The sequence below is a fragment of the Colletes latitarsis genome, chromosome 7 (assembly GCF_051014445.1).
Source record: "Colletes latitarsis isolate SP2378_abdomen chromosome 7, iyColLati1, whole genome shotgun sequence".
Taxonomy (NCBI): Eukaryota; Metazoa; Arthropoda; class Insecta; order Hymenoptera; family Colletidae; genus Colletes; species Colletes latitarsis.
Window position 1 is genome coordinate 17,815,113 of NC_135140.1, and position 24,068 is coordinate 17,839,180.

Here is a 24,068-nt window from a genome sequence, read left to right on the forward strand (position 1 = left end):
CTAAAACGTACATGAAGAAGGGCTATGAACAAGATTAACAAGGTAATTCGAGAGCAGTTTTGATCGAATATGCTATTTTATTGTAAAGGTTGCTATAAACATTCAAAAGACGGAAATTTTCTCTTCACGCCGATACGATGTACAATTTACAGCAACAATTCATCCTCGAAGGACATCAAACGCAGTTACAGCAATATTTATACTGACAGTCTCTGCAATAAATTATGAAGCACAGCCGTTGAGATGAACATTTCAAGTTACAATGTACACTCAATGTTTCTGTTACAAAGATGGAGGGTAAGGTAATCAAAAGTTATTTGTAGCTCTTAAATAAATGATAAGTCCTTAGAAAAATGCTAGGAAAGAAAATTTGAAATATATTATTTCTACAGTTTGAACATTGCCATTTTCAAAAATAATGCTTAACATGGTGTGTGTCATGTGATTTTCCATTTGCACTGTATGACTCATTGATGATTCGTATATGTATAATTGCAATATACAAGATTTATTCTATAAATATAAATGCAAGTAACATTTCAAACAAATTTATGTGTATTTTCTACTTCTATTATATTAATATATTGAAACTTCTTTGAACTGAGAATTATTAAATGCAAAATATTGTACATAAAGCAACACTGTTTGTACGATTTTTCTAAAAACTGGAGATTTTCTTAACGCGGCATTTTATTTAAATATCTTCATGTGCATTCTTTTTAGTACATTTAAAATATGTTACTTTAAATTCCGTCGCTTTAGTATTGCAATTGATGACATCGGAATTACCGGCTATAAATAAATAAATATTCTGTCCGTTCGAAAAATTTATTTAAAACTTTTCCTCGCAATTTTTATCCTTCCTTTCTTTGAATAATTTAAATTTTTCAATCAAATGTTCGACACCAACTTCTCCGTGTACTACATTATCTCTGGTACGCACATTTACCGTGCCAGCATTAACTTCCTTCTCTCCGACAACTGAAAATATATTACCGTAAACATTATACATTCTGGTTTTTTATAATACAACAGTAATGCACGGTTGAACTTCCACGATCTATCCCCATTCAACGAAATCTGATCCGGTAGAGAAGGAAAAAGAATCGATTAAACAAAAGAAAGCAAAACACACGTAGCACACAGAGATGACGCAAGAAAACAATGATCATGCAATAAGGAAACATTTACCTTCCGTAATTTTTATCTTACACATTTGTAAATGATATTAAATGCATTGCGGGGATTCTTGCAATTCTTGCAACTCAGAAAAATAACATCGGAATTACGGAAAGTAACATTTTGTATATCGCATGATTATTTCTTGTCGTGGCGGCATCTCTTTTAAATGTATATCTATCTCGCTTTCTCTCGTTTTAACTATTCTCTTTCTTTGTCTATCAATCATTCTTGGGCCCCGAATTTGATATAATTCAACAGTACGTTACTATATACAGTCATACCCTGACTTACATCGTTTCTAGTAGAGACACGATAGACTTTAATAAAAAATGAAAAACCTATCTCTTAATCTAATATAATATTAATCTATGCATCTGCATGTACAAATATGCATTGTTTACCTTGACTTACATCACCTATTCTAGAACCAATTAGTATGTAAATTCGGGGTATGACTGTAATATACAAAATATATTAGCATTTTCCATTACCAAGGATGAAGTTGAATTGTGCCAGTTGCGCATTTCGTATTTTCTTGTTTAAAGTATCACTTGGATCTGTGTCAACCTCTACCATAAATCCAGCGTCCCATAGTTTGTCTTTCACTTGGAAAGCATAATCGTCGAACTGAGAACTTACTGGAATGACCATTGTTTGTCGCGGAGACAACCAAAACGGCCACTTTCCAGCATAAGATTCAGTTAAAATTGCGATCATCCTTTCAACAGAGCCAAAAATAGCTCTGTGAATGATTACAGGCCTCGTTTTTTCTCCGGATTCGCTGAAATTTTACAACGATTAACCTTTCGTTTCAAATTGAAATTGATTTGAAAATATTTCAATAACCAACATTTCTCTGCTTACTTAATGTATGATAAATTGAACCTAATTGGTAGTTGAAAGTCCAACTGAATGGTTGCACATTGATGATGTCTTCTTAATGCATCCATAATCGTTATATCAATTTTAGGGCCATAAAATGCACCGTCTGCAGGATTTAGTTTCCACGGTTCTCCGAACGCGTTCAAACTGTCCTCTAATGCTTTTTCGGCTTCATTCCACATAGCTATATCTCCCATATATTTTTCAGGTCTCGTAGACAGGCATAGATTAAACGTGAATCCGAAAACGGTGTACACGTGTCGCAGGAAATCGAGAGCTCCAGTTATTTCTTCTTTGATGTGGTCGGGCGAACAGAATATATGCGCATCATCTTGTTGAAAACGTCTCACTCTGGTAAGTCCAGTTAACGCACCAGATGCTTCATTTCTATGCAATACGCCAAAATCAGCCAGTCTCAGTGGCAATTCGCGCCACGATCTGTTACGAACGTCGAAGATCATACAATGACCGGGACAGTTCATCGGCTTTAGCGCAAAAGTTTCCCTTTCAACATCGAATGAGAACATATTTTCCGCGTAATGCGCCCAATGACCAGACGTTTGCCACAATTTACTATTAAAAATGTTAGGTGTAACTACTTCTTGGAAGCCTCGCTTTCTGTATTCAGAACGAATAAATTCGATCAGGGTGTTGTAGATATACGCTCCGCGTGGTTGAAAGAAACACGAACCCGGAGAAAGTTCGTGGAAGAAAAACAGTTCCTGTTCTTTTCCTATTTTTCGATGATCTCTTTTAGCAGCCTCTTCCTGAAACTTCTCCCATTCTTTTAGTTGTTTGGTATCTGGAAAACTGATACCATACAGTCTCTGCAGAGATTCTGCATTGGCATTTCCTTCCCAATAAGTGGAAGAGTTTTTGGTAACTTTAATAGCTTTAACTTTTCCAGTATGCTTAATGTGCGGACCTCTGCACAAATCAATTAACGGCCCGCACCTGTACACCGTAGTAGTAGGCGTATTTACTTTTTCATTAATAATCCGAATCTTAAATTCATTATATTTAAACATCTCTAACAGATCTTCCTTTGTCATTTCTAATCTCTCGAAAGGCTGTTTCTCTTTAACTATAGTTTTATAGAGACTTTCCAAGAAAGGAAAGTCCAAATTTGAAATCCCTTTCTCACCCAGATACATGTCGTAATAAAATCCGTTTTCGATCGGCGGACCATAACACAAGCAACCACCATATACCCTTTCCATAGCTTCTCCTAAAATATGTGCACTGGAATGCCAAAATACTTGCTGACCATCAGGATGATCGAACTTTAGAAGTTCAAGGTTACAATCGGTTTCCAAAGGTCTGTCCAGATCCCATAATTCATTATTGACTTTTGCAATAACTGTACTGTCTGCCAGACCTTGACTAATGTTTCTTGCAACTTCGTATGGCGATGTACGCCAAGATTGACCAATAACTTCCTTACCATCAGGAAGTGTTATTTTTATATCAGTAACCGACTTTTCAGCTAATGAAGCCTCATATTCTGCTTTTAGTTTGTCCCACAATACAATACGATCCTGAAAAAATGTTTAAATATACATTGTAAGTTAACTTTTTAATTACTGTGCTGAAGTAGCTAGTAATAACGTTATTCTAAGAAAACACCAGGTGTACAAACTTTTTTATTTTTCTATTTTTCACTTATTCGCGTATTATTAAATATAAACAATGTGTTATACCTGTATATAACTGGGCCATGGTTTCAATTCGGATACCGAATTTTCATCATCAGGAGCATTCTTTTTCTTCAATTTTATCATTCTCGCCTAAATTCGATAAAGAAATATTAAATTTCGTAATAAGACTTCGTAAACATTTGCTTAGACTTATGAAACACAAAGCTAACGCATTAAAGAATTAAGTCACACATTCGGAAACGAAACGTTCGAATTACATCAGATTATTGATTCTCACAATGTGGGTGGTCATTCTTATAACAAAAGCAAATCAGGTTATTCTCGTAACAGAAGTAAGTTACATCATTCTTTTCCAAGTAAAAGTAGATAAACGATAGAAAAATATAGCTTGTTAAACAATATTACGAAAAAGTACGATAATGACATGTTTTATAACCAACCCTAGAAACATATTTCCGCTTATAAGCATCGTAAATGCTTCTAGAAGTGCAAGTACGTAAATTTGACAACATACTTTAACGCTACAAATAAAACTGATAAAAGCTGTATCAAATGAAAATCGTATTCATGCCTTTTCATCCTTTAAACTCAGATTTTGCACGTTATTCACCACGTCGTCACCCATGATGTCGACCATATTGAAACTATAATGCACTACAGACGTAGCGAGTACGTAATGCAACTACCGTGCTTTCGCATTTGAAATCAGTATAGGATTACGATGGCAAGAAATGAAACACAGAGATCTCAATGTATTTGAATTCTTCAATGCCTCTTTTTTATTAAAAAAATAATAATTTACTAAGAAACAACATACAAAAAGAAATAGAACACAACTTCAAGGTCACTGTCGATCGCTATTAATTCAATGCCATAGCAGAACGACTTTAGTTTATAAATATATTTCATAATGTATTTTCTAAGTGTGTTAAACCAGTGTTTTCCAAAACGATAACCCCTAATGAGGCCACTTTACGATCTAAGAGGGACGCAAAAGAAAATTTGGAATGTAAACAAATGTAATCGAAGGAGTACTGAAAATAACCGTTTGTTGTATCAGGTATAGAAATTTTATTTTATTTTTTTTTCGGGAGGAGGGGGTACTTTTCAAAAAGTTTGGAAATCACTGCTTTAAAGAAACAACATAAGCTCGCATTATTCTAAAAATGTATACGTTCGTGTCGAATAATGTGACTTCGATGATGAAACCTTTTTCCGCAAGCGCGGCAAACGTATGGTCGTTCATCCGTATGAATTCTATTGTGTATTTTTAAATCGTACTTCTTGAAAAACGATTTACCGCATTGAGAACAAACATGATTTCGTTGTTTCAAATGATCACGTTTTACGTGTTCCTGTGTGAAAATATTTTTTTGTAATATCGACTTAAAAAAAAAAAAATTTAATATAAACGTGGATATTCAAATGTATACGTATACTTACGTTTACTTGCGAAGACGTATTGTATATTTTTTGACATATATCACATGCAAATTTCTGTGGACCTTCTGGTCTGTGATTACTTGCAATGTGTTTATTTAACGTTGATTTCCAAGCAAAAGACATTTTACATTCTCTACAATGAAACTTTTGTTGGTCTGCAAAATGTGTACCTATGTGTTGTTTGTAGTTATAACTGGTCGAAAATGATTTTTCACATACTGTGCATTGAAATTTTAGTAAAAATACTTTTGACTTTTTCGATTCTTCTTGTTGATCCTCTAGCTTCGTAGTACTTCCGATAGTGTCGGTAATTTGCACCTGTTCTTCGTCTTTTTCAAGAATTTCGTTATTACTCGTATTTATTTCACACGGCGTGTCTTCGGTAAGAGACGTTAAAAGAACCTGTTCATTGTCGCTAATAGAAACATTCTTTTCATTCTCTTGCATAGAATCAATTTGACTGAAGCCTTGAAACGGTAAAAGTTGCTCGTTCTCTTTACATTCTAAAATTTTCGAACTTTGACTTCCAACTCCTGTATTTTCAACAAATTCAAGAAAATGCTCCGAACTATCGTCGTAATGTAATCTCTCGAAAACCTCGAAATTTGTATCGACGTATTTCTCAAAATCAGTTTGTGGATCCAATAGAATCTGATTCGTAACAAAATTCTTTTCTTCGCCTTGTAATTCGTAGTGTGTATAGTGGAGATCACTATGTATATCGTCGCGCATATTTTGTTCATGTTGAACTTCTTCGTTTAAATTTTTAACGTTTAAGCACATATTTGTCGTATTCTCCGGAATATTTATATTTTCATCTTTAGTCTCGGGAGGTTTCACGGACTGTATATTTGGTAATTTTTCAACTAAATTATTAATAAGAAATTCGTAAAATTGATCCCCTGTTTCCGTTTGTACTAAACGCAACATCGGTTCGTCGTGATTTGTGGTATTATTCACATCGTTTGAACTTTCAGAAATTTTTTCACTTTGTACCGTATTTATATCTTGATGATTTTGGATATTCAAATCAGGTTTAATGTGTTCGTTAATATTGGATTCTGATATATCTATTTTTTGAAACATATCGGTGACATTTATAGAAATATTTGCCAGGGTGTTATAATTCTGAAGTGTCTCTGATTTTTGTAATTCAGATTCATATGCTTGTGTACACATAAAATGTTCATTACTATTTGCGAATTTAGTACCCAATCTGTTTTTAAGAACAGGTTCCTCTACTTGACACACATATAGTACATTTTCTTTCGCATCGCAATCGTTGGATTTATATAACAAAACGGGACTGCCATCGTCGCATAGAGTTTGCTCATTATGAAGTACTAACTTCTCCGAGATATTTAATTCTTCAGTCGTTTGATCCTTTTCGTTTGTTTCGTGCAACTGCTCTTGTGAAATATGATTTGTAGTGTCTTCGATGTTCTCCAGATTTATTTTCTTCAGCTTTTTCCATGCGCAAAGCCATATTATGTAGCGATCGAACGTATTTTAAAATCATAAAATTCTTAAATACTAAATTATTTACCTGTTCCGATGTGATATAAATGATTGTTTCCAATGGCAATACTCTTTTTACATTTGTTTCGTTTTCAAGGAAATCAAAATTATTAATGTGACTTTTTTGTTCCTGAAGTTCTGTAATTTTCTGAAAACTCTAAATGAGAGGAAACATTTAGAAATAAAGGGTTTCTTAAATACAGTAGTGCCCACTTAAGTGACCACGCTCGGGACCGACCGCGGTCATTTATGTGGGCATGGTTACTTCTAAGAATTCAACGGAAATAAGAGGATAAATGCGAGTGAGATACTATAGCTGGCACCCGAAACCATACATACAATGTATCGATAACGACCGGCGTCAAATTGCGGACAATTAAGTGGGCACTACTGTATAATTTTTACAGTTCTTACCATCTCGTGATTCTCGCATTCCAAATTGATAGTATTTTCTAAATGAGATTTCTCATGTTCTCTTAAGAGAAAAATAAAATTGAAACTCTCCCCACAAACTTTACAATAATGTTGTCTCTTAACTGCCTTTTGGTGAACAGATGCATTACCTTCAACAAACTACAAATTGACAATGAGATACATACATTCACATTAAACAATATTACATAACAAAATATTTTTAATTACCCTGTTCTTGTTAAATACATGATCTTTTTTCTCTATGTTAACACTATCACTAATATTTTGTGCTTGATGTTTAATATCTTCTTTTGATCTTTCATGAATACGTTTGTGTCTTGCAAGAGAACTAATTTGAGTAAAACGTTTACCACATATGGAACATGGATATGGTTTTATTCCTATGAATTAAATTTCAAACTTTTAATTTGTTCCATAAGACAGAACATAGATAGACAATGGTTGCAAAAATTTTTATTCTATAAAGCTTGGTCCTTTGTTTACAAAACCATAAACTAGGCCCATGTGCACACAATTTACACTGATCCAAGAATCTCAGTTTATGTTTTTACAAAGAACTGAACTTTACAGACATTGCATCCTTCTATATCTATGTCACATCTGAACATTATTCCCAATTAGACAATTTCTTGTACAAATAATACAATTACCAGCATGCATTCTGCCGTGTCTAATCAAATTGGATATATGATTAAACTTTCTTCCACAAACTTCGCAAATACAAATATTTGTTCCTAAATGAATGTTTAAATGTGTTCTTAGGTCTGCTTTTCGAAAGAAACCTTTACCACAAATTTCACAAAGCTGTGACTTTTCACCTAAGTGTATACTTCGATAATGATAATCATATTGAGATGCTCTGTCAAACGTGAAATCGCATTGTTGACACTTGAATGGTCTTATTATATTTTCATGAAAATTATCATGAAATCTTTCTTGGTTAGAATATTTTAGCTCTGTCTGAGATTCATTGTTTTCATTTTTCTTTAAGCATTGTATATGCTTCAGCAGTACGTCTCCAGCATGAATATATAAGTGATCATAAAATTCCTTTTTATTCTCGTACCGACAGTCGCATATCGGACAAACGAAATTGATAGATTCCGTTTGAACCAAATTTGTATCGATTGACATATTTCTATATTTAAACACGCAAATTCACTTTCTTCTAAATCTGATTTTATTGATTTTAAATATAACAATTAAAACAGTATTAACAATAGTTCGGTGTACGTTTTAACGAATTACTTTTATAGTAAAAATAACCTAACGGATATTGACATCATTAGCTTACGATGCGTTAATATTATTTAAATTCCTTTCATACTGCTGTTTCCAATTAGCAATTTATATTAACGTTTACAATGTACATATAATCGTAATTTAACAAATAATACAATATTTTCTAAATTTCAATACGTGTACGCCAACTTAGCTGTTCTTAACCAACAAGTAGTTAACGATGATTGCAATAGATTTTACACTTCGAATAAAAAAACAGTTTCGTATCAATTAGTTACATGTTATTATTTAAAGTTCATTAGCAGAAAACGCAACATATGTCATTTTAGTTGTTTAGTTTAAAATATATATTATATGCATATACGTAACGAAAACAAAGAGCAGTGATTAGAAGGCCTTAGTCGCCTTAGCAATAACGAGTAAGGTTAGTGTATTTGGTACCACTTGCTTAAAGTTACATGTTGGCAACACTTCGTCACGATGTCGTTAGAACGGGAGCCAACTATAAATGTAACGTTGTATCGTTATTATACAGTTAACCAAATTTTATTCGTGATTGTCACGCTATTATAAATTTCAATGACAAAATCACGATTTCTACTACCGCGTGAAAACGAGCCTTTAAAGCATTTCATTTTCAACACGCATGCACGACAAACCCGGTAAGTCTGGCAACATCGCCTCTTATTCAAAATTGCACGTTGGTTCAGCTTTGGTCGATTTAATTTTCAGACAAATTGTCGTCAACAATTTGTCGAATGCTATTGAAAGTGGTTAAAACACAGTGTCACGAGTTATAGTTCTGTTTGATGTTAACTTCCTTGTACATTTGTTTAAGGTAAATCGTTTATAAAAGTTATTAACTAGACAAAACAAGACTTCGTTTTAGTTTTCAAATAAATCGTTTAAATACCGTCGTTAAATCTGAACGAGTATTATAATTTATCGATAATTGTGGCGTACGATATATAAAAGCAACAATAATGGGAAATTACGTTACCAAGTATTTTTTCCATAATAATGAGCCGGAAAACGAGGAAACAAATGTACAGTGTTCTATAGATGAGATAAACAAACAGGAAGACATTATGTACACACCACCTATATGTCGTACAACATTATCTATGGATCCTAGATCAATAACAATTGGTATAGATAGAACACCAATAGAGGTAATTTGTATACTATAATGTTAGAAATACATAACATTAATATGTATGTATATAACATTAATAGGTGCATTCTACACCAATTGGATTGAATAAAAGAACCATTTCAGCAGTTCCAAAACATTTACATACAAGGCCATATTTAGAAACAGATATGGATGAAGTAATACCATTAACACCAAATAAATGTGTGCCAAGAATAGTAGAAAGTAAAACAATCCAGTTTTTGGATGGGGTAAATTACCAAAGTCATTTTATAGCTTAGAACTTATTTATTTTCAATAAAAATTATATATTATTTCATTAATTATTTATTAAAGTTTAGCTATTTACGAAATTGAGATCATAAGTTTCCAAATTATTTTTATAAGGAGTAGCATGTAAAGTTTGGTTGATTCGGTTTAGGAAAATAAAAATACAGACAGCCCAGCAACGCCAACAGTCAATAATCTAAATGTTATAAAAAAAATGACATCAATAGAAAAAGAACGTTATGATATTTTGGGGCTAGATCCTAGATCTCCAGCTGCAAATTTCGATAGAACACCGATATTACCACTCAAATCTATACAACGTTTAAAAGCAAGATCTCAAGAATGTTTGCACAGGCAGGGTAGTTATGAGACAGATGTATTATATCCAAGATTGTCATATTGTGAAATGTCGTCGCCATTTAATATCCCTGAGATACAAGCATTGCCTAATTTAACTGTTGAGAGAATAGAAGCTTTAAATTCTCACAATAGTGATTACAGCTATAAATCAAATGAATCAAACTCGTCGTATTCTACCGTTTCGTCTAAAAACGAGACGAACTTTGAAATTGGTGAGGAAGTTATTGTTGCTGAAGATATTCATTAAAGTCTCAACTTACCAGCAAACATTTGTATTAATAGAAAACCAAATGAAAAGTGAGGAAACAACTTCAAACCAGAACATTGATAATGTTGAACAACCAAAGGAAATTAACATTGTCAATAATGATGCAATTAAAATATGGAGAGACTCGTTAGTATCCAGCGTGCTCGGGAAATCGGAAATAAAAATAGCAACAGATGAAAAGAAAAATGGAAATGAATGCGCAAAAGTATTTAATAATTTTTTTAAATTATACAAATTTTATGCTTGTTCGTTTCTTCATATAAAATCAGTGGTCGAACTAAACGTTCCGGTTTGGGTTAAAAGATCGGTTTATCCATTTAATTTATTGTAAGGCGTCAAATCTTCCAATTGGTATCGGAAGTCTATCATTATCTCGTGAGATTTAATGGCTCCCGGCATTCATAGTATTCAGACATCTTCGCTTTCAGATTCGAACTCCTCTTGGAAATCGTTTGAACAATGGACGAACGCAAGCTTCGATAAACTCTCCGCAACAGACGTTTAAAAATAAAAATATAATGCCCAAAATGCAGGAAAATACACCGCCGCATAAAAGATGCGTTGCGAGAGCTAAATTAAACGGAATGCAATGGGATCCAGACTCGTCAGTTATTATTTAATCAATTTTTAGGAATTAATTTATTATAAGAAGTATTCGAATATTCTGCCTCGTAGGTATTTTATAATTTTCTAGATAATTGTAAAAAGAAGAAAATAAGAATTGTAAGTATAAACGAAAAATATTAGACTGTTGCAATTTATTTAGGATGAAATAAATGATTTTTATAACAGTACGTCCTATCGTTTATCTTGCTTTATTACGATGGATTTTCCGTGTTATTTGCTTTCATAGCTGCTCGTATCTGAGATCTGGCTTCTTCAATTGAAATTTGGAGATCTTTACTCGGTTGTACCAATTGTGATACACTGAAACAATATGCATTAATAATAACTTATTAGGGCAGAACATTCGAAATAGCGTATAATATGGGACATACCTTGGGTCCTTTATTACAATTCTTTTTTTCTCATTATCGGATTTTGGTATTAATTTGATAGTTATATTGCTCTGAATCTTTTTAGGATTACTGAATAAATTTTTTTCCGATGTATTCCACTTTACTATGGTGCTTGTGTCTACAATTTCAGGCCTAACTACTCTGACTTTGATGTTACTGTCAACAGTCTGTCCTTTATAATTTTTCCTTTTGCCGCTTTGAAAACTAGATTTCGATGTACTTTCTTTAACTTCGGTTTTTCTAATAACAGCTTCGGTTGGATGATACGGAGCTTGCGATAATGCAAACGCGATCGAATCATTTTCTTCATTACTGTACGAAGTCGAAGGTAAGCTAGGTTCGGATACCGGTCTCGGATCTATATTTCGTGGTATGCCGTTATAAATGGAAGACAATGTTTCTCCAGGATAATGTTGAATTAGACGTTCTTCCGTTAACGGTAGTGCTGGTGTTTTCTTTTTTCTATGGTATTGTTCTCTACAATTCGAAATTTAATACTGACATTACTTCCTGAGTAATTGTATTATCGGTATTAGTTATTGGTTGTTAATATACATTTGTATCACTATGTGTACATTCTTATAAACAATAAGTTTTACAACGTACTTAGGAATAAATTTGTCAATGTTTGGATTTAGTGAATCTTGCTGATTTCTCTTTATGCGTATAGCTACATCCCGACGACGCTGAATAAGTTTAGCTTTAGTTTCTGCTACAGATTCTAGTTCGGGCACGTAAAAAACGTGTAGTAAACCTCCGTAAAAATTTTTACCATCAACGAAGCGTTTTGCTATTCTGTACGACGTAACATTGCATGCAAATTTAAAATAAATAAATTTAATAACGTGTGCAAGTACTTTATAAGGTACAGTATAGAAATATACGGAAATATGCAAAAAATGTGTAGCTATTAAAATATAGAAAACATAGAGAATAGTCTTTCAAAGAAGTTTACTCTTGACTATCTGTTTGAATAAGATGCCATTGATATAAAAACATAAACTAATATAAACCTTGCACTTTGTATACGAGCATATTGTACATAATAAGCTTCTGTGAATTCTTCTGTAGGATAGTCGGGTGCTACATGAACCTTCTTAACCTCTCCATAAGGATCAATGAGTTTCTTTACTTCTTCGTGTAACTGGAGTTTTGGTACTCCACATATCATCAAATGTTTTGATTCATCATTTATCGTATATACCTGTCACACAGAGCTAGTGCGTCAAGGAAATATTACAAGAAACGCAAAATATAAATTCATATGTAAAATCGCAAAATTTATAGAATTATTCGTAGACGAAAGCGTCATAATTAAAAATTGCCTATTAAAAGTCCATGGCAGAGATATCAATTCTGTAATTACATCGCTAAAATATTAGAGTATTTTGAAGAAAACATTCGATTTTAAATTACAGTTATTATTCATTAGTACATATATTTTATGTTGAATAGGATACAAGTCCACAATGCTACCTTCACGGATGTCAATCTTTTCCCTTGTCTATAAGGCGGTCGTGTGTTACACAGCTTCTGTTGCACATGATGAGGGAGTTTCGTTATCACGTATTTATCACCCATGATTTATAATTCTTTATTCTAATTTACTGTTTTACTACGTTACAATTTTCCGCGTTGGACAAACTATCAATTTCTCGAAATTCCCCAATAATGCTTTCGTCGAAACTTTTAGTCGAACGACTCCAAGTCGTATATTTCGTTTTTCATGAAATTCGATATTTGTTCGTTACAATAATATCATAGTAAAATTGTACATTATGAAAAATATCGATATTTCAATTGTAATAATTGTACGACAGTCATAACCACAATAGTTTATGTTACACCTACATGTATGAGAAACATTAAGAGTGTAAATCTCAATAATCCAGAACAGGTGGCCTCCGTAATAAAGGAGTGAACCATCGTTTTATTACTATAGTATTAATCGAACATAGTAATGATATTGCTTGTTGGAAAGCTCATTTTTAATAGTACAAAATCCTCGAAAACATTACTCTGTGAAAAATAAGTTGCATGAAAACAATATTCGTAACAAGGAATTGTAATTTAAAAGTAGAACTTTGAATGCAACAAATCTTAAGTCCCTATTACCCTTCACCCTATTTTACGTTTTCATATTAAACATTTATTACGTTAAGATATTTTCAATAACTATATATCTATCGACTGTTTTTAATCAATAACATTTGATTAAAATATGCCTTATAATAATTTACTTAAAACCTATTGACGGAAGTAGAAACATAAAACGGATGTCATCGCCCAAAAGAGTAATGGCGTCCATAGCGGACACACAATTTTCTTACTGTTTGCCCGTTGCGTTTACATTTACATATTTGAAGTAGAACGCAAAAGTTGTCGATATTTTCGTCGAGTAATGATCTCTTTACTTTCTGTACTTGGTTAATCGTTGGGAAAAAGTTTTTATACATTCGGTGGAAATAAGTGGTTGTGTACATTTTAAGGGTTTTACAGTGCAACAGCATCAAAGAGTATTTGTTCCCAATTAATGAACAGGTTGTTAATCAGTTTTCGTAAATGTATTTTATTCTGTATCGTAAGAACTTATCGTTTGAATAAAACTCGCGTTCGTCAGGTTGCTTTCCTTTTTTCTAGCAAATATAACGTCTAACCTTCGTTACCGTTCCAATTTCGCTAGAAGCAGGTTTAGCTATTCGTTTACGAGTATCGAGTATTTAATTATACGTTAATAAACCAACTAACGAAAACTCGAAATCTCTGATAATAAGACTAAAACAAGCGTTTCAATTGACAAAACAATTTCATGCTTTCACATATTGTGAAAGTGTAGTTCCTGCTCTCTTGTGTTCAGATATTGTAAATTTACATTTAAACGTAAAAATTTCTATCAAACAAATCGTAATGTTATTAATGATTTGTTAAATTAATGCAATCTGCTTTTTTTTAAATAAGTCAAATAATTACAAAAACCATTAAGTTACAAGTTTAACTGTTTTTCAATGGTCGATCAACCTAAAAACTGTGTGTTGTATGCAAATACAATAAAAATAAAAATCAGATAAAATTACATAAAAATATAACCTTGTTAATATTTTGATAAAATGTTAATGAAAAATGTATTTTACATTTATTTACAGAATTAGTAACTGCAATGGATTTGGTGTAGCGATATTGGGCAATATTAAGCTATGAATATGTTTGTCCCTTATTACCCATTTAGATTATATTTTCTTTTATATGTTTGAATTAATTGTAATATCCTATAAATTATTTCATTATGTCTGCAAATGCTCAATTTGCAACTCCTCCACCAGCCATAAGTTTACCTAATATGTCGGTGCCACCTCCCACCACTCCAAATTTATCTGCCCCACCTCCTAATTTAACTACCATAAATACCTCTGGGAGCTATCAACATCGGTACATTAACCACAGAGATGGAGCTCGTGGTTTTTTTAAACCATTCAGACCTTATCATGCTCCAAAAATTGTTGCTGCTGGCCAAGATACTTTGCAAGATGAATTTGATGGAAAGAGACTTAGGAAATCTGTTATGCGCAAAACTGTTGATTATAATTCAGCTATTATAAAGAGCTTAGAGGTAGGGTTTCCAATTTGTTTTACAAAATTTTTTCGAGTTGACATCAAATAATGTTAATAATGTGAATCTTGTGTGTATAGAATCGGATATGGCAAAGGGACTATCGGGACAGACGCGCTCTTCAGCCGGACGTAATGTATTATCCTGACTTACTTCCACCGCCCAGTTACGTCGACAATCCAATAAATGCCGTTACGACAAGATTTGTGAAGACTGCAACAAATAAAATGCGTTGTCCAATCTTCTGTATGGCTTGGACACCGGAGGGCAGACGTCTCGTTACCGGCGCATCTAGTGGGGAATTTACCCTATGGAATGGCCTTACATTTAATTTTGAAACTATTCTACAGGTATATTGTGTGAATATATTACTATGGTTTAGATGCAACTAATCTATATATATTCTGCTTCCCGATATTATCTAAACAATTTTTATCAATGTAACGATAGTTTTTAATTTATTAATGCATACTCCTTTCCTTTGCTAGTCATGCATATTGTATATTTCAAATAATTGGAACCTTAGTACCACAATCTCTAATTACTTTTCACGCGTACAAATTATTTTAATTTTTAACTCTGGTATGGTTTATGAAAAAGGTTTTTATAATAGTCGAAAACTTTTAAAAGAATAAAATAATAAACGTTCAGAGATTATTCGGCGCAAGTTATTTTTATTTGAGTCGGAACGAAGGAAAATAATTAGCCGAGTTATTTACGTGTTTAACACGTTTATTGCGATATAGGACATATGCATCGATATCATAAATAGTTGACTCTAATTAAAAACTTATATGAGAGTATAAAATAGAATATTTTAAATTGCAAATATAAACGGTAGAAATATTAGCTACTAATATATAAAACTCTTGTAAAAGGGTAATCACTTTTATTGCTTTACGAGTCCTACTTATTATTTTATGATTATAGACGATTTTCCGTATTGGGTAGTCGCGTACTAATATACGAAAGTTTGTAATAAATTTTAGCAATTGTTGAATCGTTGTTCCATGCTAAGAAATTATGTCGAATATAACTGATCCGTGCCGTAAAATCTAAGTGTTCGTGAGAATAACTAGCGCAGTGAACGTGTTTAAACGGAGATTGTGATAATAGATTGAAAATAAAAGCTTCGATGCGCAAGATCGACATTCTTCTATAAAAAGTGCAGGGTACTTTCAGGGATACTAATGGAAAAATTGGTTCTGTTTGTGCAGGCGCACGATAGTCCGGTGAGAACAATGGTATGGTCGCACAACGAGAGCTGGATGGTCACAGGAGATCATGCTGGCTACGTCAAGTATTGGCAGAGCAACATGAACAACGTCAAGATGTTTCAGGCGCACAAAGAAGCGATTAGAGGACTCAGGTATACCATCCACCACACTAGTCCTTACGTCTCTTGCGCCACTGTTATCGATGATCCGTCCATCCTTGCTGTAGTTACGATACTGGACACGATTCTCATTCTCTTCCTTTTCTGGTTTTATGACACTCCCGCTATGAATAATAGCAATTCTTGTATGGGTACACAGGTGATTTACCGAGTTTTCGACGGATAGTATTTGTAAAAATTTTCTGGTATCAGGCGCATGGGAAGTATGCAAATTCTTGGTTCTTTAGAAATCTCTGTGATATATAATCGATCTGTGATAAAGAATTCGATATCCATCCTATACAGCAGTGGTTTCCAAACTTTTTGGAAGGTTCCAAACTCCCCTCCCATAAAAAAAGAGAATTTCTGCGCCCGATATTTATAGACTAGACTTTTCAGTATTATTTTAAACTAGCTTTTGCCCGTGGATTGTGCTTTAGCGTATTTATCATTTTTATTTATTTTTTTTTTTTTTTTTAAGCAATGTTATATGTTCGATCTAGTCAAAAACAAAGAACAATGCACATTTAGCAACATTTATAGTTTATCGCGAGCAAAATACGATAGAAAGTAGCCTATTGTCCAAGTTGGAAAGACGTTTATTTGACTGACAGATAAAGAAAAATTTTGAAAATACATTTTTAAACTTCGACATCATTAAACGAATCCAAAAATATGGAAAATTTGGAGGAAAAACAGAGTTACAAAAATACCTACAGCTATAGATTAATTTATACATATATAGATACCGTAACATGAACATTCATAGTTAAAGTTTCCAATAGTATAACACAACAACATCGTCAGAAGATTTATAGATGTCGTGAGTAAAGAACGGTTAGAATTTTAGTTTATTTCGTACGAATCGACTGGTCCTTTAAGAGATTAAAATGATATAAGAAAAATATAATACCTCTACACTTGTTAAACTTCGATGATCAATGTACTTAATAAAAATAGATGTTTAAGTTGTCCACATTTTTCCACGTTAAAAGTTTTCGTTCGCACGTCCCTTGGATTGTAAGGCATCCCACCTTAGGGGTCGTGCCCCCTAATTTGGAAAACACTGCTATAGAGTATTTTTTATTCGCGTTATTACAAATCATCGCGAAGATTAATATTTTCTTTTGTAAAATATTTTTACTGAATTTAATTTTGATAAACGTTTTATACTAAAAAGAAAAAGAGTGTTTTATACGAAGGTAAAAGAAATGTGATGGAATTAGATTTAAAAATTGTGAGCGTTATTATATATGTACAAATAGCTCCAATTACCTTTCCTTAAAAAAAATGCGTTTGTCTTTTTCGATCGAATCGAGCGTGTAGTAGATTTTCAATGTTGTACTAAAGTTCTTTTTTTTTTCTTTTTTTCTTTTTTTTTTTTAAATTCTCTTCACCTTCATGGATCATAACAACTATGTTGTACGTGTGTCGATATAAAATTTGTCGTTTGTACTCCTAGAGTCTTAGGGACCTAAGTAGATTTACATGGTCCATTAGATTACAGTAGCAACAACTTATTATTTCGCATTGCTATGCATAAAGAGTCCGCAGAGAAGAAAGTAAAATAATAAATTATTACGAAAATAAAATTAGGTCCTTATGGCTCTCGGTCCAAGGAGTTTATATAGCCAGGCTGTTGGGTAAAGATGTATATTTTTAGAATTACAAATAAACAAGAAAGAAATACAGCAACACCTAGTCGAGATTCCCATTGAATTATAATAAAAATAAAGTATCCTATGTCCTTCTTTACATCATCCAAGTTTCAATAAAGTTGAATAAAGACATCGCAGTATTGCATTGGTTCCGATAATAAAGTATTTTTTCTTTGTTTTGTGTCGCTTGTGCCCTTTTGCAGATGAGAGAGAGAGAGAATAGCAGAGAGATATAATGAAATTCATGTACACTTCGGACATTTTTTTTGTGTAATAAATGTTAAAATGTTAAAAAATATCACTCTTGGTACATCACTCGGTGGTCATGTGGCATCAAAGAGAGATTCTAATTACACGATAATGAGAGTTTGTTGCTTAATGGGCAATGAATTATGTTTGAGTGCCAGATATGACTGTCGATGATGGTTTTTTGTTTATTTACGATATTTACACATAGATCTTCCTTTTATTACTGATGTCTGTCTATTCCTTGAGATGCATTTACAGTAAAATCCACTATGCGTAATTCCATAAAACATCATGCATTTGATATATATATTAACAACTTTTCAAATTGATCCGAAATGCAAAGTTCGTTTTCTTAATTTTGCGCGTCGCTAAGTGCGTTTTTTTTTTCTGCATAAATTTGCTTACGCTCGAACTCTCAGGAAGAATCGCGTGCGAAGTTCATCGGAAACCGTGAAGTAATGTTATGCGTTTAATTCCCATACAATTAATTCGAACAATTTTTTTGAAAATTGTGATCGTTGACGAACTCGTAGGCTGATTTAAATGAACTTTCACAAAATATATTACTTAAGATCCATTAAGGGATGCATGTGTAGATATATGCAAATGTATAAGTAACTTAACAAATGGTACCATGGAGAAAAATGGCAAAATTCGCTTGTTTTGCGTATACATGAACATTGCATGCGGTAATATTTATTTAACAAGCAAAATGACAAATCAGTAATAAATGTAAGCCATTGTATGCTTTGATTTCGATTTCTAGTAATTATGTCCTGAAGTCATATTACATTAATGTCCGTAAGGTGTACCATATATCTTAAATGCCCTTCCAATCGAATTCTATAAATATTTCACATGTTTCGCTTTCTTCCACTTTGGCTATATTTCACTTTGTAAAGAGATAATTTCAATAAAAGTTAATAAAGCTCAGCGAGTAGTTGATCTTTTATATTGTGCCGTGTTATCGTTTTACTATTCGATACTCCATAAGTGTGCCTACACGAAACAAATCAGACCCGAAACACGTGCTACGCATCATCGCACCATAGTACTATCTTATATTTCATTGTGAACGTTTTAAAAAAAATAAAAATAAAGAACTGCTTCATTGACATGCAACACAGCATATTGTTTGAATATAACTCTTGTTTTCTGGGTGGGTAGTTTCAGTCCAACGGATCACAAGCTGGCAACGTGCAGCGACGATGGAACAGTCAGAATTTGGGACTTTCTTCGCTGTCACGAAGAACGAATTTTGAGGGGTATATATTAAGATTACGTTAAACATTATAATTAAATTTGACCAAGTGTACTGTCATGTACAGTCGCATTTTTATATAGTTAAAATAATTAAACGCCAAGTGAAATATTTCTTGAGGAATAGTTTTAGAAATTAACGTCAGAAGCAGGACAAATACTCATACGGTTCTTGTTTAGGTCACGGAGCTGATGTGAAGTGCGTACACTGGCATCCGCAAAAAAGTCTAGTCATCTCAGGGAGCAAAGATAATCAGCAACCGGTAAAATTATGGGATCCAAAGAGTGGGCAATCGCTTGCAACTTTACATGCACACAAGTCAACGGTCATGGACGTTAAGTGGAACGAAAACGGGAATTGGCTAGTGACCGCGTCACGAGATCACTTGCTCAAGCTGTTCGACCTTAGGAATTTAAGTCAAGAAGTTCAAACGTTTCGTGGACACAAGAAAGAGGCATCCAGCGTCGCGTGGCATCCGAGTCACGAAGGCCTGTTTTGTAGCGGCGGCAGCGACGGTGCCATTTTATTCTGGCACGTTGGGTATGGCACTCGATAATTTTTCTACTTTACGATCTTGTGGTTTTCACGCGTTCCACACGCTGCAATTAATTTTTAGCGCCGACAAAGAAGTGGGCGCGATAGAACAAGCTCACGACAGCATAGTGTGGACGTTAGCTTGGCATCCGTTAGGTCACATTCTGTGTTCTGGTAGTAATGATCATACTTCGAAGTTCTGGACACGAAATAGGCCCGGCGATTTAATGAGGGACAAGTATAATCTCAACACGTTACCTGCAGGATCTGCTGGCGTTGACGATCACGAAATAGGTACGCGAAAAAATACGCGACGATGTCGTGGTCATCGTAGTCAAAATTTAAACAAGATTATAATCTGTACTATTACTATTTCGACTGTTTCATAGCTGATGAGGCGGCCGTAATACCTGGTATGGGCCCAGAAGACAGAATCAACGCCGATGGCGAACCAGAGGACAAAAGCGGCGGAATACCGGGATTGGACTTGGACCACGCTGTCGACGAAGGGAAGAAGTTCGCTAACAAGAAAGTTCCATACAGTAAGCCGATCCCGAGAAACTTCCAAGCGCAGTGGAACGAAATGGAAGCGGAAGACATGGAGCAAGTTGAGGCTTTGAATGCATTCGTGAATCAGTTAATTGAAACCACACCGGGAGCAGTGCCCCTAAACGAAGTAACGCCTAATGGTATTATATTGTATGGAAAAATGATTCCCGTCGAACGTAAGTACCATTTAATTATACAAATTTACAGTTCCAAATATGACTAGCCGTTATATATCGTTGTGTCTCATCGTGAACGTTATAGCCGGTTCCAAGCTAGCGGAGGCGATCAGCAAAGGAAACGATGCTATAAATAAATTAGTGTTCTCCGGGGAAATAGAAGAATTACGTGATGTCGTGGGTCCTCCGGACAACGTGGACGAGTCCGAGGAGTATTTACAGGATGACGGCGAAATAGATTATTCTAAGGTCCCCGATATCGAACTCCCTCCGCCTTTGCCTAGTTCCAAGTTCGCGCAAAATCCTGAACTGCTTAAAGCTTTGAATCGTGGCGGAAAACGGAAATTCGACCAACTGATCGGTTGGAGCGACGGCGGAGCTAGCGATCGTACGTCAAAGATTCATCAGCCAGTTTTCGGCGGAATAATGACGGAAGACTCGCAGTCCAGTGACACCGACTTGAGGTATACTGGGGGGAAATCGAATCAGCATAGCGGCGAGAACAATTTCCATGGCGGTCACGATGAGGATCTCAGGAAGCACTCGCACGGTGAAAACGCGAGAAATATGAATCGCGGCGACGAGGACATGCGGTTTAACATATCCAGCGGACCTGGCAGGCCTAGCTCGCGTTCCGATTACGATATAAGAAGCAATTACGCTGATAAAGACTTTCGAAGTTCGCACGGATTCCCCCTAAAGAAATCCATAGACAACGACGGTTACGACGACAGGGATAGTGGTTCGCGATGGGACGACGAAAAACCAATGAACGATGGCCCTCGGAAAGGGGACGGTGGTTTCTCGAGCAACTTCGATAAACGCGACAACATGCCGATGGGCATTGGTCCCGGCATGAGTAATAACATGTCCCACTTGGGCAATAGCATATCTCACATGTCCAGTCATCACAACATGCAGAATATCAATCCCAACATGCCCCCACCAATTCCAAGTTTAGTGCCACACCCAAACATGTCTCAGCATCCCATGCAGAATAAACCGCTGCATCCTGGTATGCAAGGAATTGACGGTCCCATGCACATGATGCACCATCCTAACATGCATCCCGGTTTTGGTCCCAATGGGCCGCCGCCCGGAGGCTTCGGTCCTAACTTTAGACCGCCGAACGGTAATTTCGGTCCGAATCAACACTTCCGGCCCAACCCGTTGCCCCTGTTCGGTTCGAATCAGGGCCCGTTCGGGAACAGCTTTCAAGGTTTACCGAACTTTCGAGGGCCTAACGCCGGTCCGCCGAATTTTGACAGGCCGGGTTTCGGTCCTGGTTTCCGGGGTCAAAATCCCGGTCAGAATGCGCCAAATAACTTCAACACAAACTTTGGTAACTTCGGGAATAAGCTCGGACCTAATCGCGGTCCCATGAATCGGGGTCCCAACGACAATAACATGGGCAGGAGTGGGTATAATAATCGTGGCAGAGGGCGCGACGGCGACCCGTCGCGAGGTATCAGAGGAAGAGATAATTATTGAAACGATAGTTAAAGTTAAAGTGTCTGTATGTTATGTGCACGTTGACAGACTGCCGTTCGTCCTGTACGAAGCAGCGTTGATCCGCGCAGGTTGTACAGTCGCCGATGAAACGAAACTTGTCGCGTGGAACGGTGGTATTCTTTAAACATCGCGGTGCAGGCTAACGACCCATATCGGACACATTACGAGCCATTTTGTACTCTCCGTTAAAGAAATCGAACTTAGGGCGTTGCGCACAGCGTGCTTGGATGAAAGTATATTTTTTTTCGAGGAACTTTATTTGGAAGAGCTATCCTTTTTCCAGAGAAGCGATCGATCGCACTGTCCAACACGAATTTCATTTTCCAATATCCATTGCTCGATCCTTGTACAGTTTCTCATCCAAAATGTGAATCGGGAAGCAGAATAGCACTATCATTCTTAGTTGAAAAAAGAAAGAAACGAGTGTATATTTTCATTCAATTTTGTGGTTTTTTATGGTTCTAAATTGCCATCGAAGTTTTAAAAAAAGCAGATGTACGCACTGTTTATTACTTTTACATTTTTTAGAAAAGTTCTTTGCTTAACACGAATTTACAACGTGTTATCGAATTATGTAGATGTTTCTAAAACGAAAACCATCCCGAAGAAATATCGGAATGGTTTTTAATTTGAAGATGAGTAAAATAAGTCTTGAACTAGTGCAGGGTGTTTCGGCGCCATGCGGCTATTGCCCGCCTGTTTCAACTCGTCAGTGTCGTAGCGATGCAGAATCAACACCGATAATAGGTACCTATTTTCTACACGTATAAAAAGTTCTTTATAATTTCATGATCAATATCCAAGAATATATTTAAAAAATGTATGTTCAGGAAATAGGTGCTTATTAACGGAATTAATTATTGATGGTTACATCTAGATACGGCACTGACGAGTCAAGGCAGGCGAAAAATGGCCGCATGGCGGCAAAATACCAGTGCACCCGTTCTAGTCAGATATATTCTCAAATTGTCCAAATTAAAAACTATTACGAACCTTTTCCTAAGCGGTTTCTTCTTTAGAAACATCCATGGAATTCGATACCACGTAGTAATTTTGTTAGACGAAAGCTTTTCATAAAAATTGCAAAAAAATAAAACGAAAAAAGTACGTGTATCGGTTCTTTTGAAATTCTGATAACGATTTATAGCGATTAAAGATCGGAAAATTTACAAGAAACTGTAATTCACGTTTGGGACGAGAAACTCTACAAGCATCGCTCAGTGGATGTTGCAAAATAAAACAGAGAACGTTTTTATTTGTTGAACAGTGTTATCCACGCTAGGTGGCTAGATTTCTAAATACGGAAGGTGCTCTGTCGAAACAAGCACGACCTCTCCGCGTCTTATAACACTATGTGCGCAAAATGTATGAATGTCTCGAGCCGCGCGAGACTGCAGAAAATTGTAATATAATATATAATCGATGACATCCAATATTATTTCGATGAAAAAAACTGTTCACAAGCTGCCTTGCGAAAGAACTTTCTTGTTCCAATTTGAGAATTGATCGGCGCGTGTGAAGAGGGTAGAAAAGAAGCATGTGAAGCATGTCGAACATTTCGTAATTGTTGCTGGTCGTCGAGAAACTGTGAACCAGAACAGTTTATCTATCAGTTATTAATAAAAATGGAGTAAGACGCAGAATTATTCGAATTGAAGCTCTGTCCCAGATTTAATTTATAGGTATCATAGGCGATAGGTTTATCTTAATTGACTAT

The 24,068-nt window shown here is 34.9% G+C and overlaps 5 protein-coding genes across 10 annotated transcripts; 2 read left to right on the forward strand and 3 right to left on the reverse strand.

Moving 5' to 3' along the window:
• Positions 1-57: 57 nt before the first annotated feature.
• Positions 58-4,360, reverse strand: Thrrs (threonine--tRNA ligase). 2 transcript variants are annotated; one of them, XM_076768884.1, is made up of 5 exons: positions 4,163-4,360; positions 3,765-3,851; positions 2,047-3,602; positions 1,674-1,963; positions 58-981 (listed from the first exon to the last, which is right to left on the reverse strand). In XM_076768884.1, exons 1-5 carry the CDS (start codon positions 4,232-4,234, stop codon positions 833-835), a joined length of 2,154 nt encoding a protein of 717 aa, XP_076624999.1. In that variant the 5' UTR covers positions 4,235-4,360; the 3' UTR covers positions 58-832. The 2 variants fall into 2 exon arrangements, with proteins under 2 accessions (XP_076624999.1, XP_076625000.1); XM_076768885.1 differs by having other exon boundaries at positions 4,294-4,359.
• Positions 4,361-4,869: 509 nt separating this feature from the next.
• Positions 4,870-8,256, reverse strand: LOC143343711 (uncharacterized). Of its 2 annotated transcripts, none has more exons than XM_076768883.1 (6): positions 7,769-8,256; positions 7,326-7,498; positions 7,098-7,256; positions 6,712-6,831; positions 5,166-6,629; positions 4,870-5,077 (listed from the first exon to the last, which is right to left on the reverse strand). In XM_076768883.1, exons 1-6 carry the CDS (start codon positions 8,250-8,252, stop codon positions 4,883-4,885), a joined length of 2,595 nt encoding a protein of 864 aa, XP_076624998.1. In that variant the 5' UTR covers positions 8,253-8,256; the 3' UTR covers positions 4,870-4,882. The 2 variants fall into 2 exon arrangements, with proteins under 2 accessions (XP_076624998.1, XP_076624997.1); XM_076768882.1 differs by having other exon boundaries at positions 6,712-6,840.
• Positions 8,257-9,341: 1,085 nt separating this feature from the next.
• On the forward strand, positions 9,342-11,202 carry LOC143343714 (uncharacterized). Its single transcript, XM_076768889.1, has 5 exons — positions 9,342-9,532; positions 9,597-9,764; positions 9,935-10,355; positions 10,426-10,616; positions 10,840-11,202. The coding sequence occupies exons 1-5, from the start codon at positions 9,344-9,346 to the stop codon at positions 11,029-11,031; spliced, it is 1,161 nt and encodes a 386-aa protein (XP_076625004.1). The 5' UTR covers positions 9,342-9,343; the 3' UTR covers positions 11,032-11,202.
• LOC143343715 (RNA-binding protein 48) lies at positions 11,021-13,442 on the reverse strand. 3 transcript variants are annotated; one of them, XM_076768890.1, is made up of 5 exons: positions 12,907-13,433; positions 12,444-12,634; positions 12,037-12,225; positions 11,410-11,907; positions 11,021-11,338 (listed from the first exon to the last, which is right to left on the reverse strand). In XM_076768890.1, the coding sequence occupies exons 1-5, from the start codon at positions 13,009-13,011 to the stop codon at positions 11,230-11,232; spliced, it is 1,092 nt and encodes a 363-aa protein (XP_076625005.1). In that variant the 5' UTR covers positions 13,012-13,433; the 3' UTR covers positions 11,021-11,229. The 3 variants fall into 3 exon arrangements, with proteins under 3 accessions (XP_076625005.1, XP_076625006.1, XP_076625007.1); XM_076768891.1 differs by having other exon boundaries at positions 12,891-13,429; XM_076768892.1 differs by lacking the exon at positions 12,037-12,225 and having other exon boundaries at positions 12,907-13,442.
• A 286-nt stretch (positions 13,443-13,728) lies between these two features.
• Wdr33 (WD repeat domain 33) lies at positions 13,729-24,053 on the forward strand. 2 transcript variants are annotated; one of them, XM_076767705.1, is made up of 9 exons: positions 13,729-13,971; positions 14,574-15,037; positions 15,118-15,387; positions 16,255-16,406; positions 19,487-19,584; positions 19,760-20,120; positions 20,197-20,408; positions 20,504-20,839; positions 20,925-24,053. In XM_076767705.1, exons 2-9 carry the CDS (start codon positions 14,714-14,716, stop codon positions 22,328-22,330), a joined length of 3,159 nt encoding a protein of 1,052 aa, XP_076623820.1. In that variant the 5' UTR covers positions 13,729-13,971; positions 14,574-14,713; the 3' UTR covers positions 22,331-24,053. The 2 variants fall into 2 exon arrangements, with proteins under 2 accessions (XP_076623820.1, XP_076623821.1); XM_076767706.1 differs by lacking the exon at positions 13,729-13,971 and having other exon boundaries at positions 13,980-15,037.
• The last annotated feature ends 15 nt before the right edge of the window (positions 24,054-24,068 follow it).

Excerpts from the sequence above, each read along its gene's own strand:
- Thrrs (XM_076768884.1), bottom strand. The coding sequence starts at position 4,234 with ATGTTGTCAAATTTACGTACTTGCACTTCTAGAAGCATTTACGATGCT. Across the intron at positions 3,603-3,764 it reads CATGGCCCAGTTATATACAG|GATCGTATTGTATTGTGGGA; the intron begins GTATAACACATT and ends ACATTTTTTCAG. Across the intron at positions 1,964-2,046 it reads TTCAATTTATCATACATTAA|CGAATCCGGAGAAAAAACGA; the intron begins GTAAGCAGAGAA and ends GTAAAATTTCAG.
- LOC143343711 (XM_076768882.1), bottom strand. The coding sequence starts at position 8,252 with ATGTCAATCGATACAAATTTGGTTCAAACGGAATCTATCAATTTCGTT. Across the intron at positions 7,499-7,768 it reads ACACGGCAGAATGCATGCTG|GAATAAAACCATATCCATGT; the intron begins GTAATTGTATTA and ends TTTAATTCATAG. Across the intron at positions 5,078-5,165 it reads ATACGTCTTCGCAAGTAAAC|GAACACGTAAAACGTGATCA; the intron begins GTAAGTATACGT and ends ATTTTCACACAG.
- LOC143343714 (XM_076768889.1), top strand. The coding sequence starts at position 9,344 with ATGGGAAATTACGTTACCAAGTATTTTTTCCATAATAATGAGCCGGAA. Across the intron at positions 9,533-9,596 it reads TAGATAGAACACCAATAGAG|GTGCATTCTACACCAATTGG; the intron begins GTAATTTGTATA and ends TAACATTAATAG. Across the intron at positions 10,356-10,425 it reads CGAGACGAACTTTGAAATTG|AAAACCAAATGAAAAGTGAG; the intron begins GTGAGGAAGTTA and ends TTGTATTAATAG.
- Wdr33 (XM_076767705.1), top strand. The coding sequence starts at position 14,714 with ATGTCTGCAAATGCTCAATTTGCAACTCCTCCACCAGCCATAAGTTTA. Across the intron at positions 15,388-16,254 it reads ATTTTGAAACTATTCTACAG|GCGCACGATAGTCCGGTGAG; the intron begins GTATATTGTGTG and ends CTGTTTGTGCAG. Across the intron at positions 20,121-20,196 it reads ATTTTATTCTGGCACGTTGG|CGCCGACAAAGAAGTGGGCG; the intron begins GTATGGCACTCG and ends ATTAATTTTTAG.
- LOC143343715 (XM_076768890.1), bottom strand. The coding sequence starts at position 13,011 with ATGGGTGATAAATACGTGATAACGAAACTCCCTCATCATGTGCAACAG. Across the intron at positions 12,635-12,906 it reads AAAGATTGACATCCGTGAAG|GTATATACGATAAATGATGA; the intron begins GTAGCATTGTGG and ends TCTGTGTGACAG. Across the intron at positions 12,226-12,443 it reads GCTCGTATACAAAGTGCAAG|AATAGCAAAACGCTTCGTTG; the intron begins GTTTATATTAGT and ends TACGTCGTACAG.